General features: G+C 41.7%; 1 protein-coding gene across 1 annotated transcript in view; it reads left to right on the top strand.

The window, feature by feature from the left end:
* Positions 1–14,065, top strand: part of mfsd3 (major facilitator superfamily domain containing 3) — a 28,021-nt gene extending 13,956 nt beyond the window's left edge. Inside the window, exons 4-6 of the mRNA XM_072664591.1 lie at positions 4,553–4,653; positions 6,463–6,572; positions 10,871–14,065. Coding sequence (XP_072520692.1) covers positions 4,553–4,653; positions 6,463–6,572; positions 10,871–11,074 — 415 coding nt within the window. The 3' untranslated portion in view covers positions 11,075–14,065. The remainder of the gene's footprint in view (positions 1–4,552; positions 4,654–6,462; positions 6,573–10,870) is intronic.
* The last annotated feature ends 2,260 nt before the right edge of the window (positions 14,066–16,325 follow it).

Here is a 16,325-nt window from a genome sequence, read left to right as displayed (position 1 = left end):
GTCTGCACAATCAGTAGAACCTCCAGATCTTTTTCCCGTACGACCAAGTATTACCTTGTTGCTTCTACCCAATGCCCCAGTTCCTATAATTTGGCAGGGATGGACCATAAAAGGACAGGGAACCCTAAAAATTTAATAATGAGGTTTTCCACCAGGCTTCCACCGGAATGCTTGAATATGGAACGAATCTTTCATAAATTGCATTGATAGCACTGATTGAAGCTACGCTTCCCATTGAGAATGAATAGGATATGCTCCTTTCCATAGTTCTTCCTCATGTTTTTTTAAAATTTGTCTGTATTTTGGAGTTCAGAGTAAGGGTTTTAATATTACAAACTTTATTATTATCCACATATTGAATCCCATTCAACAGAAGTGTTGAGTGTGTTTCCAACTGTAATTACATTTAAATAGTGTTGGAAGTCAAAACTAACTTTTTATCTGGGTTGATGTGCATCTTCACTACTTCTGTAAATAATTTGCGTACATTTTTGCTGTTTTCAGTCTTTCACAGCAAAACCAAAAGTTCACCCCCCCCCCCCCCTCTTATCTGAGGTGGCTGCTTTGCATTTCGCCGCCAGGCAGAAAGCCACTTTTCACACACTTAACCCACTATTGATGTTAGGTTACATAAGCCCCCCACACCTGCCCCCCTTTCGTATGATGGGTGCGGCCCCTTAGCTAACGTGACGTAATACGGCTCCGATAATAAGCTGAACCTGCTGCTTCTTTTTGAGGTGTGAAGTGTTTTCACACCGTTCCAGTCCAAACGTGGGTCTGAAATTATAATGTAGAGAGTGTTGACCACTGTTTAGCCTGCAATCACTGTTTGGCATTATGGAGCCAGTAGAGCATGCATGGCCGGCGGTGCTTTTAGACTGGCCTTTTATTAAAATAGATGTCTGGTCACAAAAGGGTAGTTTTTGGACATGACTTGAACTCGCATAGTTGTTTAATTCTGCAGTCTCGGAGTACCCCAGAGTTGTACCCACGAGTTTTCATGTCTGCATTAGCCTCACCAGTGCAAAACTAAAGAAGCAAACTTGAGATGCTGGACATTTCTTGGATTTTCTAGTCTGTTGTGTCCAGGCTTTTGAGCAGTACTGCTTTAGTCTGGTTCAAGGTGGCCTGTCGGATAAGATTGGTCAGAATTTAAGCTGGAAATGGAAACCCGTGCAAAACGCCTGCTAATAGAAGGAGGTAGTGTGTCTCCTGTCGGAGAGTGTGTGTTGAGAAGTGTAAAGTAATTTGTCTCTGTCTCTCTCTCTCTCTCTCTCTCTCTCTCTCTCACTCTCTCTCTCTCTTTCTCGCTCTCTCTCTCTCTCACGCGCTATCTGAATGGAGTAAGAAGGTGTGTTTCACACAGTTGCTCATTCAGTCCTCGGCTTCCCACAGATAGGGTTTCGGCTGTTGTCCGTTCAGGGCTGCTAAAAGCTAATTTGGACACTTATCCCGACCCCCATCTGAAGCGCTCGAGTGGCCAAAGACTGACCCCCCCCCCTCCTCCCTGGACACCGATGGCCATCAGCAATCTGAGAGCGCCCCGCTTTATCGGCCTGCTGTACGTGATACCGCAATCAGAATCGCTCTCTCTTTCTGTTCCCTCTCTGTTTTCCTCTCATTCTCTTTTTTCCATTGTTCTGATTTTGTTCCCTTTCTTATCTTAATGTTTTTTTTTAATTTTTTTATTCTGTCCATCCTTGCTGTCTTTGCTGTCTTTCACTTGGCCTAGCTCTGATTTCTCTTTTAGACCAGTAGAGGTAGGTGTTAAGGGTTTTGAAGCGAAGTCTGTCACGTCTTTCCTGGCTGAATTCAGATTCAGGGACCTCCGGGGCTGAGGTTAGGTGAGGAGGGGCAGAGTGTGATTAAAGGTGGGATATAGGCTGCTTGGGGTGTGTGCTGGTGGTACGGGGTTATTGAGGTTGTGAGTAAAATCCAGTTATATAGTCATCACAGCCATAGCTCATATACCTTTATCCCACTCTTTTAATGTAAATATGCATCATGTTCCCGTGCAGAAAACTAAAGAAACCTTGATTTGTGGAAACAGTGTCATGTGCCTGTCTTAACATTCGCCGTCTTCTCGTCCCATCTGTCCTTCTCTTCCAGGCTTAAAGGAAACTATCGCACACATGTCAGACATGTGAAAAGCCAAATCTGATTCGACTGCTCGTCCAAGCACAGGCTCCGTCGAGCCGCTGCCATTTCTCCCGCTCTTAACACTAACCAAAGCTGACGTTGGATGGCCTTCTCCTATAACTAGACCTTTTGGTTCAGACAAGGGACGCAGACTTCACCTCATGCGAGCGCAAAGAGGATTTTCATAGTATTCACCTTGGTTGTTTCTGAGAGCCAATTCTTGGACTCACCCTCATACTAGGTTTCTTAGATGAAACCCAAGCTTTCATAATAACCCTGTATTGCATTCAGCAATCGGAAGATGCATCAGGTTAACGTGGATGTCGTATGTAGTTTCGGAGCTTGGAGTTTCAGAGTTTCGGAGTTTCGTTAGCTGTCTTTGCTAGTTCTGCTGTGTTCTGATACTCACTGTGCTGGGCTGAGTGATGGACTCTCGAGAGGTGTATCTGGTTAGTAGTGTTAAAAGTCTTTACTCTGCTTTCTTCATGAGGCAGAGTGTTACACAATCTGCAAATATGTGAGTATGTGAGAATACGTGAGTCAGGACCAGCTCTCAGGATCGGCTAAATTACCGGCTAACTGCCGATTGCATATTTGGGCTGAAAATAACCTGATACGTAGCTGCTTAATCGCAGTTTCTACATTGAACTTGCTTTTGATTATTTTCTTTTTATATTATTTTTGATTACTTTTCCCAGGCTTTTTTAGTTGAAACTCCACATTCCCACCAGTTTAATTTGACCTGTTTATCCTCACAGCCTTTAGTGATGTGAATCCCAAATCCCAAAAACAAATATATCCCTCAGTTCTAGTGGCCAGTAAGATTAAACATGGCTTCACCACAGCCCTTCAAGTCAACTGGCCAGTTATTAATTACTGCAATTTGGCAGCTATGGGCTGTAAATTCCACTGACTGACTTTGGCATCCCAGACTGGCCCTTGATAACCCTCACCCCTGAATGCGCGCACCCACACATCCACTCACTTCCTGTGCCCCCAGGGTGCTTCGGGTATGTGTGTGCATAAGTGTGTGTGTGTGTGTGTGTGTGTGTGTGTGTGTGTGTGTGTGTGTGTGTCTTTGATTGACAGGGTCCACTGGGTGCTCTGATTGGCACTAGGGAATAATAGTGTGTGTGTGTGCGCGTGGCATCTGATGGTCACTAATTAGACCCAGTCTAATCAGCCAGTGGCAGTGGATCTTGTCGTGTTATTGATTATGCCATGAAGCAAGCCCACCAGGAGGCTCTTAAACTACTAACAGGGAATCAATTAGACTGTCTGAGGAAAAACGTGTGCATGTGTGTGTGAGGCAGATACATTCCTTTACCCCTCTTTTGTGTTGCTGTCTTTCTGCTCCCATGACCTCACACGTCAAGGTCTTTACTCGTGGAAACGTTATTTAAGTACATCAGCGTCTCGACATGGCCCATAAGATTCTACGCAGCGAACCATTATTTCTAAACTATAAAGACCGGACATCACCAACTAATTAACTAAACACATGCAAATGTTTGGGCGCTGCTGTTCAAAATACATCGTTTTAGCTAGAAGTGTAAAAAAGGTTCACATCTACACATTAACAACAAAAAAAACATAACAATAAACCATGTGGCGTGTGCAAAAGTGATGGCACAAATAATGTTATTTAAATTTTTTCTTCTAGTATGTTGAATTTAGGGGTGGGGGATAAGGATATATATATATATATATATATATATATATATATATATATATATATATATATATATATATATATATATATATATATAATATATGTGTGTGTGTGTGTGTGTGTGTGTGCAGTAACTAAACAACCTCTTAAAATATTTAGGCATGGGTCTCCTGAGTGCCATCTTACACTTGCTGGGTAGCCCTCCCTCTCCCCCCTCACTCAGTTTTGATGCTAGCAAGTGTGGCTAGAACTGGCAGTTAACGTTCCCCTCCAAACATGCTCAGCTCTCCGATGCGGTGTGTTGGCGACAGTTTGAAAAGATGCATTTGGTAGCTTTCACCCACCCAGCAGTGTTGGCATCGTGTGATAAGGGGAGTCCTACGTAGTGGGTGGGAATAAGAAATGTTTAAATTTGGGGGGGGAAATGGTCTATAAAATCTCTTATGTACCTTCTGTCTTGAAAAATGGTGCATTTACATACATAATTATTAATTAGTAGCTTTTTTATGTATTTACAAATTGAATAGGTTTGAATATTGGACAAAGAACCTTGACGGTCCTCATTGCCATCGCTTTGCAGTAAAACCCAGTGATGCAACTCTCGGGATGTTCACAGCACCCGATAAAAATCCTCCCGCAGTATCACTGACGTAGACCAATGTTCACAGTAGCGAATTGCAAACCACATATTCCTTTTGTGAAAAGTGTCTCTTAACATTGTGTTTGTGTGCTTTTATTCAGTATTGGCTTGCTAATGAGGCGTGTGTTCGTGATCCGGACCATCAGCATGGTTTTCCAGTGCTCCCTGCTCACAGTTCTGGAGCCTTCTCCACTTATGAAAGGTAAGACTCATGTAAACACACACACACACACACACACACACACAGGTACCAGCAGACCTTCAGAAATGTGTCAGGGTTATTGGAAGTGCATGGAAAGGTCTCTATCATTGTTCTCCTCCCAGACCGACCTAATTTGTAATTAGCTTCACGACTGCAACCCCTGTGTGAACCCCTGACCTGTTTCTGAAAGTTGTCGTTCTGCAGCTCACTCCTCATGGCGCTCCTCACCCACCTTGTTCACTGTTTAACATTTGCGGTGCATATACTATTGTTTAAAACTATTGATGGAGCCTTGTTTCCTTCATCACTACCTGTTGGATTCTGAGTGCTGTGCAGAAACTGGAACTGGCAAAGTCATGGTAGTTGTGGCAGCTTGTCTTAGACAAGTGTGAAGGCTAAATGTACTAAATGCTAAAAATACGCTATTATTTTTAATAGTATGGTTATTATTTACAGTCAGAAAATAATGGATTCATTATTCATGTTTTTTTAATTGTCAGTATTTTAAAATACTGCGATATACAGTATTACCGGTGTACCGGTCAACTCTAACAGAATTTTAAGTCAGGCCCTCCCTCTCCCCCCTACTCAGTGCAGGTGCTAGCCAGCGCTGATGTCTGTTAGCTGATGCAACAGAAGTACTAGTGTAGTGTAGTGGGTTACAACACTGTCTTTCTTTTGACAGACTAGGGTTCGAGTCGCTGATCAGGCAAAGCCCATCACAAGCCCGTCACACTGCAACAATAAGAGACCTTGGGCAAGACTTTTAAGTCATTCTCCTACCTGTGTAACCCGATTCTGATAAGAGCGTCAGCTGAATTGCATAAATAGTATAGTATTTTTACTTCATTCACAGCTGAGGCATGTTTTATGAACACGACCTAACCTGGCTTTACATTGAATTGTCAGTGGAATCGAAAGTGTGATACTTCTCACCCCCAGGTTTTGCATTTACACCTAAAACATTGTCACATCCACTAGGCATGGTAACCAGCAGTACTCAGGCAAACAGTATTTCTACTGGAGTCTTATGAAGCAGATCATACTGAAGTTGTGTCAAACATTTTCTCCCATGTCTCCCAGCTCTGCTTGGTAATGGAGATTTCCGTCGCTTCCGCCTGTTTTTCCTTGAGTCTTCTCGCTGTTCGCTTTGATAAATGAATAACCCCCCGCTCTCGACTCCCGTCACTCTTTCTCCTCCGCTGCAGCTTTTCGGATGTTTATTTAATGACAATAAAAAGAGAAAATGTGGAGAAAAGCTCAGGGTTTTAGCTGCCTTACTTTTGTGTTTTTTTTTTTTTTTTTTTTTGCTTCTTTTTCCTGCTGCTTCCCCTGAAGTCGTGGCTTTTTAGTCAGGGTGTTTTTTTTTTTTTTTTTGTCAGCATGTGTGTTTGAAGAATTCTGTCTCGCTCACTCGCTTGCTCATGCTCAAAGCTAATATCTGCTCCCCCCCCCCATAAAAAAAACTTGCTGAAAATATTTCTCAATATTGTATGAGTGTGTCTAAGCTGCACGTCTGTGGTTTCTCGATTAGTAATGGAGAAGTCTTGTTAGGCAAAGTTGATCGGAGTGGGGTTGGGAAGACACACACACACACACACACACACACACACACATACATTACCGGTCCCGCTTAATCCTGCTCTGGAGAGGCAGCCCGTAGCTGGCTGAAGGAGAGACCATCATTGTGACTTCCCTGTGTATAAGTTTGATGTTAGAGATGTAACCTTATTGTGAGGATTATATTAATCTTAATAATAATAATAATCATAATAATTAATAATAATGACGTATTTGTGTCTCTTACAGGGATGTCGGTGTTGAGTCTGAGTGTGCAACACTTCATAGCTGGCCTCATTACCACGCTGACCTTCACCTCCATGATGAACTGCACACAGAGAGCTGAGGAAAGCATCCAGGTACAGCACCTGATCCTAGACCAAATTTCAAAACTTCTCCAGACTTGGTAAAAGTAGTAGCTTGTTTTACAAGGTCCTCCACACCCATTGACATGCCATACTAGTTCCTGCTCTGCCCTAAACATGGCTATCATCAGGTGGCAATCATAGGGGGACATGCAGTGTGCTCCATTCTGCAGCCAGTAGAGCACAGATAAGGGGCATTTTTTATGGGTGCAAATTATATAGATATAGTAAAATAGAGTAAACCTAATAAAGCAAGTAAAACCCAACGCTACTGACTGAATAGAAGACCATTGGTTAGTATCTGTAAATATGACTACCTCAGCAGAGTCTAATTAACATCTTGTTGTTCAGCTCAGATGACCATGAAAGGCTCCACTCTGGTTGCTCCAGCCGACGTCGTCTAGTATGTTGCAGGTTCACGTACGTCAAAGACTGTTTAAGTGTCTGAAAGACTCGAACTGTGAAAGAGAAGAAATCAGTCGATGGAAACGGTTATTCTGCCTGTATTCTGTCCTGTAGTTCATGCTTCGGCAAAACATTGGAGTCCCCTGAAAACCATAAAAACCTGCCCCAACCAATCTCTAGGGCATCCAAGGTTGCAGATTAAAGATCATTTATCCCTTTAAATGATCAAATAATACGTTATTAAGATGATTAAAAAGGATATACATTTGTAAAACAAACAGTATCAGTAATCAGTATCAGTGTTTGGGAGGGTTGTCTTCGATCACCCCCTCCAATGGTTACCCTTATTTATTTATTTATTGTTTCTTTCATGATCATAAACTGGTATTATGACATTCTACACTGAACAGGATACCATACAGCTCCTCTTTCCCTGATCCTAGACCAGTTTTAAGTCCTATATCTCACTGAGAGGGGATGAGAGAATTCCCTTTCCTCTCTCCCTCCTCTTTTACCTGGTGTCAGATGAGCTCTGAGGCCTCCCGCTGCAAGAAGCCAAAATAGCTGTTTGTCACTCTTCTCCATATTAAACGACGACTCAGGGATAAAAAAAAAAAGAAATGTCCCGGCCTGTCTGATACAGATGACGAGCAAGTTTACAGCGGGCATTACTGCGTGTTAGCTCTGCGCGAGGCTTGAAGTGAGAGCAATTTTGGGACTCGTTGCGTTTGAATCCAGACGCGGGGCTGTCAACCCTCGCCCCGCTCGCGCTCTCACCTGCCTGTCATAACGGGGAAAACTTCAGAGGGCACGGAACGCCCATTCAAGTGTCACTCACCGGCTCCGCACTGTCAGCTTGGAGTGTTCTCCTGCCTTTTATATCAACACATCAAGAGAGATGACGCTACCTTCATTGCACAGACGCCTCATCAACACGCGTCAATCATCTTATAAAGCATAGAGCTTTGAAATAATGATGATAATAATAATAAAAATACTTTGTTGATATAGCAACACATTTATAATGTGCCATACAGGAAGATTAGCATACAGCAATGAATATAATGGATTGTGGCATTTATCAAGCCTAATTATGAATTAGGTCTAAATATAAATGTAACTAGAACGCAATACAACATTCTGTTTTCAGATTACTCTAAAATTACTTGCCAAAAGTTAAATATTATTTGCGCAAAATGATTTATTACTTATTTTGATGGCTTTTAAAGGCATTGTCCACAAATTGTTTCAACGGTGGTTTTGTTGCAAGCTATTAGGTCAAAGTACAGCAGATTTCCCTTGTCTCAGCTGGGTTTGTAAAGTTGTGTGTGAAGAAAATTCTACTCACTTGTATGTTGCAGGTGTGCAATTCTCCTGTAGTGGGCACAGGTAGCAGAGGTCCCATACTATTGCAGTTAGACCATTCTTTAATAAAAGTACAAATATTCCTGTAAATAAAACTTCTTAAATAAAATTATGCATATTTGTAGTATATTAGAAAGTAAAATTTGAAATATTGCATTTAGAAAGTACTTAATTAAAATTACAAATATTCCAGTTAGAAAATAATATAAGTAAATATTAAGGTACAATTTACAGGAGTAATAAAGTATTTTTTTTAAGTAAAAGCACTTCTTTTTGTTTCAGATGATCACAACCAGGACATTGAGTAAATAAAGGATTATAGTAGAACTGCAGCATCATCTGCAAAATCATACACAACCTTGTAATCTCTGCTTATTTGTACAATAACTAAAGTATTGTTACACTCCTGTGTAACTGTGTTGGTTTCCAGTTATTTGCTGTGCGAGTGTGTCAGTTTGAGAGAGCAGGTATTATTTGGGTGGTGGGTCATTTTCAGTATTGCAGTGACACTGACTGACATGGTGGCGGTGTGTTAGCCGTGTGTGTTGTGCAGCTATGAGTGAATCAGACCTGTGGGCAGCATCCTGTGGGAAGCGTCCTGTGAGCGATGATGAAGGACTAGAGGATGACCAACACACATGACAGATGAGCTCCTGGCTCTGATTTTTACATGTACAAGCTGGACCAACTAGGTGGGATCTAATCCACTCTATGTATCTAATAGAGTGGACGGTGGGTGGACATGTTGTTTAAACACTCCAGCAGCACTGCCGTGTCTGATCCATTCACACCACCAACGCTAGCAAAGTATGCAGAGAAGATCTACACAGTGCTCCTATATGACAAGTGGAGCTGATTTAATGGACAAGGAGGTGGTGTTAATGTTATGGTTGATGTTAATGTTCACTTTTAAAAGTGAAGACCGTACCTGGCCAGTTTAATTAGTCTGGAAATGCCTGACCTCACTGAAGTGAAGATGGCGATGATGGGCAGTTCTCCAGTCGAATGGGCAATGTCCTACTGACGCGCTATTTATACTGTATGTTGTTGGGTATGAGTGTGTGCTGTGCGTATGCGTGTTTGTTTGTTCGTCCGCTTGTGTTCTTAAGGTGGTATTGGGTGGCGGAAAGCCGATACTGTGAGTGCTTGTGAAAAGCCCCGGAGAGAGAAACGAAACACCTTAAACAAGTCTGCAGGAATAAAAGTACTTCACTTAACTCCAGTGGCAGGACTGTGTGAGCGAGAGAAGCCATCGCTCTCTCAGCTTCAGTAATGCTTTAAATGGAGGAGTGCTGGTTAGTGTTTCAGTCACCAAGCCCTTGTGTAGGGGGTTGTATGGAGGCCTTCACATGGGAGCACTATGCGAAGTGTGTGATACCTCACTTGGTACGGATGGCAGTGCGTTCAGAGTACGATTTGTGGTGCAGGTTCAGGCTTTTTGTTCCGTCCTGGGACGGCCGGTAATGAGGTAGATTTTTAGAAATGAAGAGGATTTAGAAACACATGAGCATCTTTGTACTAATATGTTTGCTAGATATGCTGCACATTTATAGCATTATCTCTGCAAAACATATGGAATGTGAAAGTGTAATGTAAGCAAGGCATGAAAACAAAGTACAGTAGATCAGTTTTCAAGTCCTGTTGCTGTGGAGTAACTAATACTGACAGTGCTTGCACCCACCCAAAAGTTGTCCTGGCATTGTAGCTTATAGGTAAACAAATAAGTTCTCTGTCAGTGCAACCTTATGAAGATCAGTTAAACATTGCTAAACATCAAAATGCGGTCGACATTGGCGATCTGCCCAAAAAGCATCGATCTTTCCACCTCTTGTAAATTTCAGCCGAAATTACTGCAGTTCTTAATGTGGTTGAGTTTCTGACCTAGAACACTTTGGGAGGGAAAAAAGGCTCAGCTGAAATGAAAGGCTTACAGGATTTCAAATAATATCATAATGACAGAGGTCCACCAATAATTCATGATTCTGTCAATTATGACAAGCCACCCTGGCCATGAGGCAACAGAGTATCCCACACCATCACACTACCACCACCATGTTTAACTGTTGGCTTGATCTTCTAATTGTTGAATGCTGTATTAACTTTACGCCAGATGTAATGAAAATTCAGTTTGTTAGATTACGCTCACGAGCCCGGACCAACCTTCCTCAGCATCTAAGATTTAACAGAATTTCTCCTGAACAAACAAGAACAAAGATCTAAATAGATGTTAAAGATGTTTGTTTACTGTGTTTATTCCTGATCCGGATATCAGGAGCTAGCTAATGTGATTTTAGTCACTTGGGCAATAACCCTCATTACTGAAGTTTAAAGAACAGACCACTGCTGGCAAAGCTTCATCAGAGCCAGCAGGCAACTGGCGTAAACAAATCGCTAACTCCGGCCGGTGAATTGGAAGACCCTACATCATATTTAGTCCCGCCCACCTCATATTGAACAGAAGAAAATATGGCAATGGCATTTTTTGACCTGCTGCTTAATCAACATCTCCTCTTCTATTTCAGGCCACCCACTACAGTTTCTTGGCTACCCTGGAGGTGTTGGGGAAGCTGAGCTTCAGCGCTCTGGCCGGAGGAATGGTGGACACGGTGGGCTTTCCCATAGCCTTCCTCCTTTTCCTGTTCCTCACGTCCAGCAGTGCCCTGCACGTGTGGAGAGCCACGGAGACGGGTGTACTGAAGGAACAGCTGAAAGGGCAGCCCCAATGATCAACTTTAACTGCAGCACAGGGGGACAGGCAGGAACAGTGAGGTGTGTGTGTGAGAGAGAGTATGTGTATATGTGTGTTTGAGTGTGTGCAAGTGTGAGAGTCTACCCTATAGAAAAGAAGGCTCATAGACCGGCTTCTGTGAACAGTTTTAACTGCAGATAATTGGGCAATGGTGGACGTGTGAGTGTGAACAGAATCAGGACGTAGCTTTACCCACACAGTAGCTTTACCCACACAGTGTGTGGCAGAAGAAGCAGTGAGGTAAGTGTGTATTTGTGTGTGCCAGGTGTTCCTTGAATGTTCTGAGGTGTATTTAAGAAAAACTGAAATTAATTAAACTGAATAAAAAAAAAAACTTCATTAATGAAAGTAAATGAAATAAACATGACCAGATATGTATACAGTCAACCCAGCAGCTAATAAAGCAAGTGTCACATCCATATAGTTAGACCCAACCAGCAGAGAGCTAGGCTACAGCTACAGGGTTTTTGCTTTTCACTACCTACAGAGATGTACTAGCAGGTAGTGGGACCGTACTGCACTGTACAGTTTAGTGTTTCTCATGCTCTAACTCATCCATAATTCAACCCAGGGGCTTGATCATCTCAAGCAGTGCCTGAATATGTGCCTTGTGTTCATGTGTTGGTGTTAATGCCTAAATGCGCGCACACTAGGAGCATAGCAGTGCACATATTGTCAAGTTCGAAGATATATATGTCTATCTCAATTACCGTATATCTAGTAGTATGATAATGTATGGACAACTCCTAAATTGGGTGCTATTTTTACTGACATAATTAGCAATAATTGTTTTATGTCATTGCAATGTTTATATGCTTTAAAGTAAAGATTTTTGATGGCCAAGACTGAGCTTATATAAAAAAATGAAATACTTTATATGTATTTGCCAACTGACCGAGTGCAGAAATTCAGGTCAATCTAAAGGGTTCAATAATTTCTTCATGCTTTACCTTTTTCCGGTATTCTCCACTGTTTCCTGCTTATGGCCATATTGACATATATATATATATATATATATATATATATATATATATATATATATATATATATATATATATAAAATAATAAATTATAGGTCAAATTTACTCCTCGACCATGATTAAATGACTCATTTTTCCAAACATTGAAATGCCACACTCCTCTCATAACATAAACTACTAACTGTAAACAAGTGCTACCTTCCCTTACAAAAATCCTTATAAACAAATCACAGGCTTTTGTGGTAATGACGATAATATTGTTCACAACTTTTCAAAAGTGAGGTAAATATTACAAAATACAAAACAAAAGCCTTGACTTTATCATACCTTTATTAAATGCTCAGCCATTATAGAAAGGGTGATTGATCTGTATTGAAATCATCAAACCCTTATTAGATACTGGTTTGTTAGAACTGACAAAACACTAAACCCCCTCAGTGCTGTTCTTCTCGAGGACTGGCATCGCCTGTCCTCATCCTAGTGCAGCTCCACTGCTACCCATTAACAGCTAAAGCGCTCCGGGCAACTACACACTGCTAGCATGAGAAATGTCCAACTTTCTTTGTTGCTCAGCAGTTAGCTAAACCAGGTGGCCGTTTCTCTGAACTATTTTCAAACTGAGCCATGGCATCGCTGAGACTGCCAAAAAAGAATAGACAAGCTTATTAATGCACTTAATATTAACTTATAATGACATGTTTCTTCAAATGAATTGCAGTAATTCAGGTTGTAGTTGTTACGCTGGAACGGGGGGAAAAAAAAAAACGGAATAAAAGTAACGGTACGGAATAGAATTGCGATAGCGTGTAGTAGGTATGAGGTTGTCTTTGTCACAGTGTTCTTATTAAGGCACAATATCTTATTATGAAAGAGCGTATCATATGGATGTAATGGTGCAGGAAGTTTAGAATTTGTATGTGTAGTTTTTAAATTCCATTTAACATTTTTTGTAATGATCATGAATTGTGTCCATTTCAGCCTTTTCTTTAAAAATCACGTCAGTAGTTGGACAAAAAAAAGTGTAATGTCAATTTCTTTGAAGTACCACAACAAATGTTATTACCTGAAGTGTTGGATGTACGATATCTTTGCCTGTGGGTTTAGAGCACATCGATTTGTTTTTCAGTTCTGTGTTAAACTCTGCATTTTCTATGCAACAATGCAATAATATGTTCACTTTTATTCAAAAAAAAAAAAAAAACTGTATTTCCATCTGAAACTGTACTTTTTATTTAGTTCTCTTGTTGAATACTAGCCCAGACAGGCTCGCAGGGGCTAGTTAGCATTATGCAATTGACAATGGAAGCCATGATTTAGCTGGTTACATGAGGGTGGTGTTGACCCATTTGTCAGTCAGTCTACTTTAATACTGAACCATGAAGCTGCACCACGGGGCTGCAGGTTGTTGTTTTTTTTTTTTTTTTTTTTTTTTAATGTTTTTTTTTTTTTTTTTTTTGGCATTTTCATATGTTGATTTCAACATCAGGAGATTTAATGCGTACAGATGTGTCAGATATGTATTAATCGAAACTTAACGAGTTTTATGGGGCCTTACAAATGGACTTAAGGCACACTGTGTCAAACAAGGACACAAGGTTTCCTTGCGAAGCACCATAAGGTATTTGAGTATGAGCGCCCCCTTGGGGTGAATATTCAGCCTGCTAAACGCGAGTCAGCTGCAAGACAGATCTAAGGTGCTTTGCGTCTAAAACATTAGAAAATAATGAATTCTTAGGGTAATTAAATAAATACACTTCCAAGAAAACAATGCAGACTAACTACATACAAAACAATAGCATGGAATGGTTTGATCAGTCAGGTTAATTGAGGCTTCTTAGGGCTGTCTGAAACAACCATATCAGGTGCTCTCCTTTTATGGTGTGTGTTTGTTTTTTTCCCTTGAATTCACACAAAACCAGTACACACGTTTTATGATATACCAGCAACGCCTTGCACAAGATATATAAATAAAGACTATGAACTACTAACTGGAAAATCCTGTCCTTGCTTTCAGGTTTTAAGCCCGCCAGACATTTAATGCAAGTGTTTTAAGTTCCTTTGTTGTCATTATGCTTACATGTCTTGAACAATTTAAGGAAATTCTTCTCTTTGCATCTCAGATCGCAGGTTCAGCCGTGCTATGGCGCACCTAGAGCAGGGAGGGTTATGTGTCTTGCTTGGCAGTCTTAGCAGTCCTGGGTAAGGAACCTTCAGGCTTCCCTCGCATCAGTCAGACTAGTCATATGATGTCCTTACTAAATGTAAATCATAATTGGGGAGTTGTGCGGTCTTTACAGGACCTCTGAAGGGGGCATCAAGACGGGGCATGTCTTTTAAGTCTTGTAAGTTTACGAAGAGAGGCCTGTTGCCTTCCTTGGAGCACTTTTGGTAGGTTCTGACCATGTTTTGGAGATGCTCTGACTCGGTCTAGCCAACACAGTTTGGTTCTTGTCTCAGATTCTTATGCTTGTCCATTTTTCCAACATCACCTTCAAGAGCTGCCTGATGTATTCCACCCTTGATAGATAATCAGGTTGTCCAGTTAATTTCCTTTCACGCCAGTGCTTCTAATGTCATATCTGATCGCTGTGTAACATTATTTGTCTCCAGAAGCTGTCACTTCCTTAGTGCTCTATTAAGATGAGATTACAGGCACAAGTGGCATTGGTGGACTCCTCCAACTCTACACCAGCATCTCTGTTGTCAGACAAAAAGGTCTATACTTTCTTCATATTCATATATAGTGTCTTTTCCGAAGGTTCAGGTTGGACAGACTTAGTGCCTTTGTGTGTTTTTGGCAGAATTAGTGCCAGGCCTGTAATGGGGATTGCCTTGCCTTGACTATGGGCAATCCTGGCCTAAAGGTTAGAGAAGTGGTCTAGGACTGACGAACAGTTATTTACAAAAGGTCGCTGGTTTGATCCCCACGACCAGCATCAGTGGCAGTGGTGCCCCTGAGCATGTGAGGATGTGTTCTCCAGTTGATTAAGTTTTCTATATGTCCAATGCTTCAGTTTTCCCAGTCCATGAGTTTGAGCCAGCGCTCTGTCCGTCCGAAGAAGACGCCGCTTCACTGCTGTGAGTTTCTGATGGTGTGGAACTGATATCCTATAAGAAAAATGTAACAAGTCTGTAGGTGGGGTGGTCAGCGACACCAGACTGCAAGTTTCGCATTTTCTGTGAAAGAATTGGGGGGTGAACACTTGTGTCTTGGGAAAAGCGCTGTGGATATAGGAGAGAAGCTGGCAGACTGTGAGAGGCATGCGGGACAGCCTGTCCCGTGGTGTCGATTGGAGAGAGACCCCCAACCGTGGAGGCGAGATTGGGAGAAGTTCTCCAGCTGAGAAGAAGAATCTGTAGAGCACTCTTTGTCAGCTCACTCAGCACCGCCCGTTCCAGAACTAAATGGGTTTGTGGGCTGTCCTTGCATGCCTCCTCATGCCAGCTTGCTGTTCTGACGGCCACCAGCACTGGTCGGTTCTTAGAGGACCTAGTCCTATGTTGGTACCTGCATCCACAGTTCATCAGCATGCTTAGAGCACTCTTTTGTGAGGCGAAGGAGATGCTGTACAGAAAGATAACTGTTAAACCCTAGAACACGTGTCGGACTCCCGTCCTGGCATGGAACAGCACCGGCTTCAGTTTTCAGACTCATTAAACACGCTCGATTCGACTTATCAGCTAATGTGCAAAAGGTTCCTGAGTTCATGAGAATGGAAGCATTCCCAAGACCTGTCCTGTGGTATCTTTGGCATCCAGACGTTAGCAGCACATTTTTTTAAGGCTCAGAGATCACACTCTTCAGAGATCACATCAATGAACCATGGGCACCCATGACCCTGTTGCCACTTCACCCAGTTGTCCTTTCTTGCAGCAGCTGATGTGCAAGATCGTCATGAGTTCTTGAGAATGGAGAAACTTTATACCTTCGGCATGCGTTCCTTCCGGTCACAATCAGTAAGATCGGATGCTTTGCTACAGGTGTGAACTGAATGAATGGAATCCTCAATACAAAAATGTAACTTTTAATACAGAACAAATATATGAAATAATATATGTGGTCATTTACGAATTAAAAGTAAGGAAACCAGTGTCCCAGTTTACAAAGGTTTCAAAGGTATGACATTTTCATTCTTCACAGTTTTACGCTATCACAGTAAATGCTTTCGCAATTCTTCTTCTTGGTCTCCTTTGTATTATCATCTATACTGACCCTTAAGGGAGTAAAAACAGATTTTTTTGCCTGAA

Source organism: Salminus brasiliensis, chromosome 20, assembly GCF_030463535.1.
Source record: "Salminus brasiliensis chromosome 20, fSalBra1.hap2, whole genome shotgun sequence".
Taxonomy (NCBI): domain Eukaryota; kingdom Metazoa; phylum Chordata; class Actinopteri; order Characiformes; family Bryconidae; genus Salminus; species Salminus brasiliensis.
The sequence above is the reverse complement of the archived record's forward strand: the minus strand, read 5'-3'. Positions and strand labels throughout refer to the sequence as shown.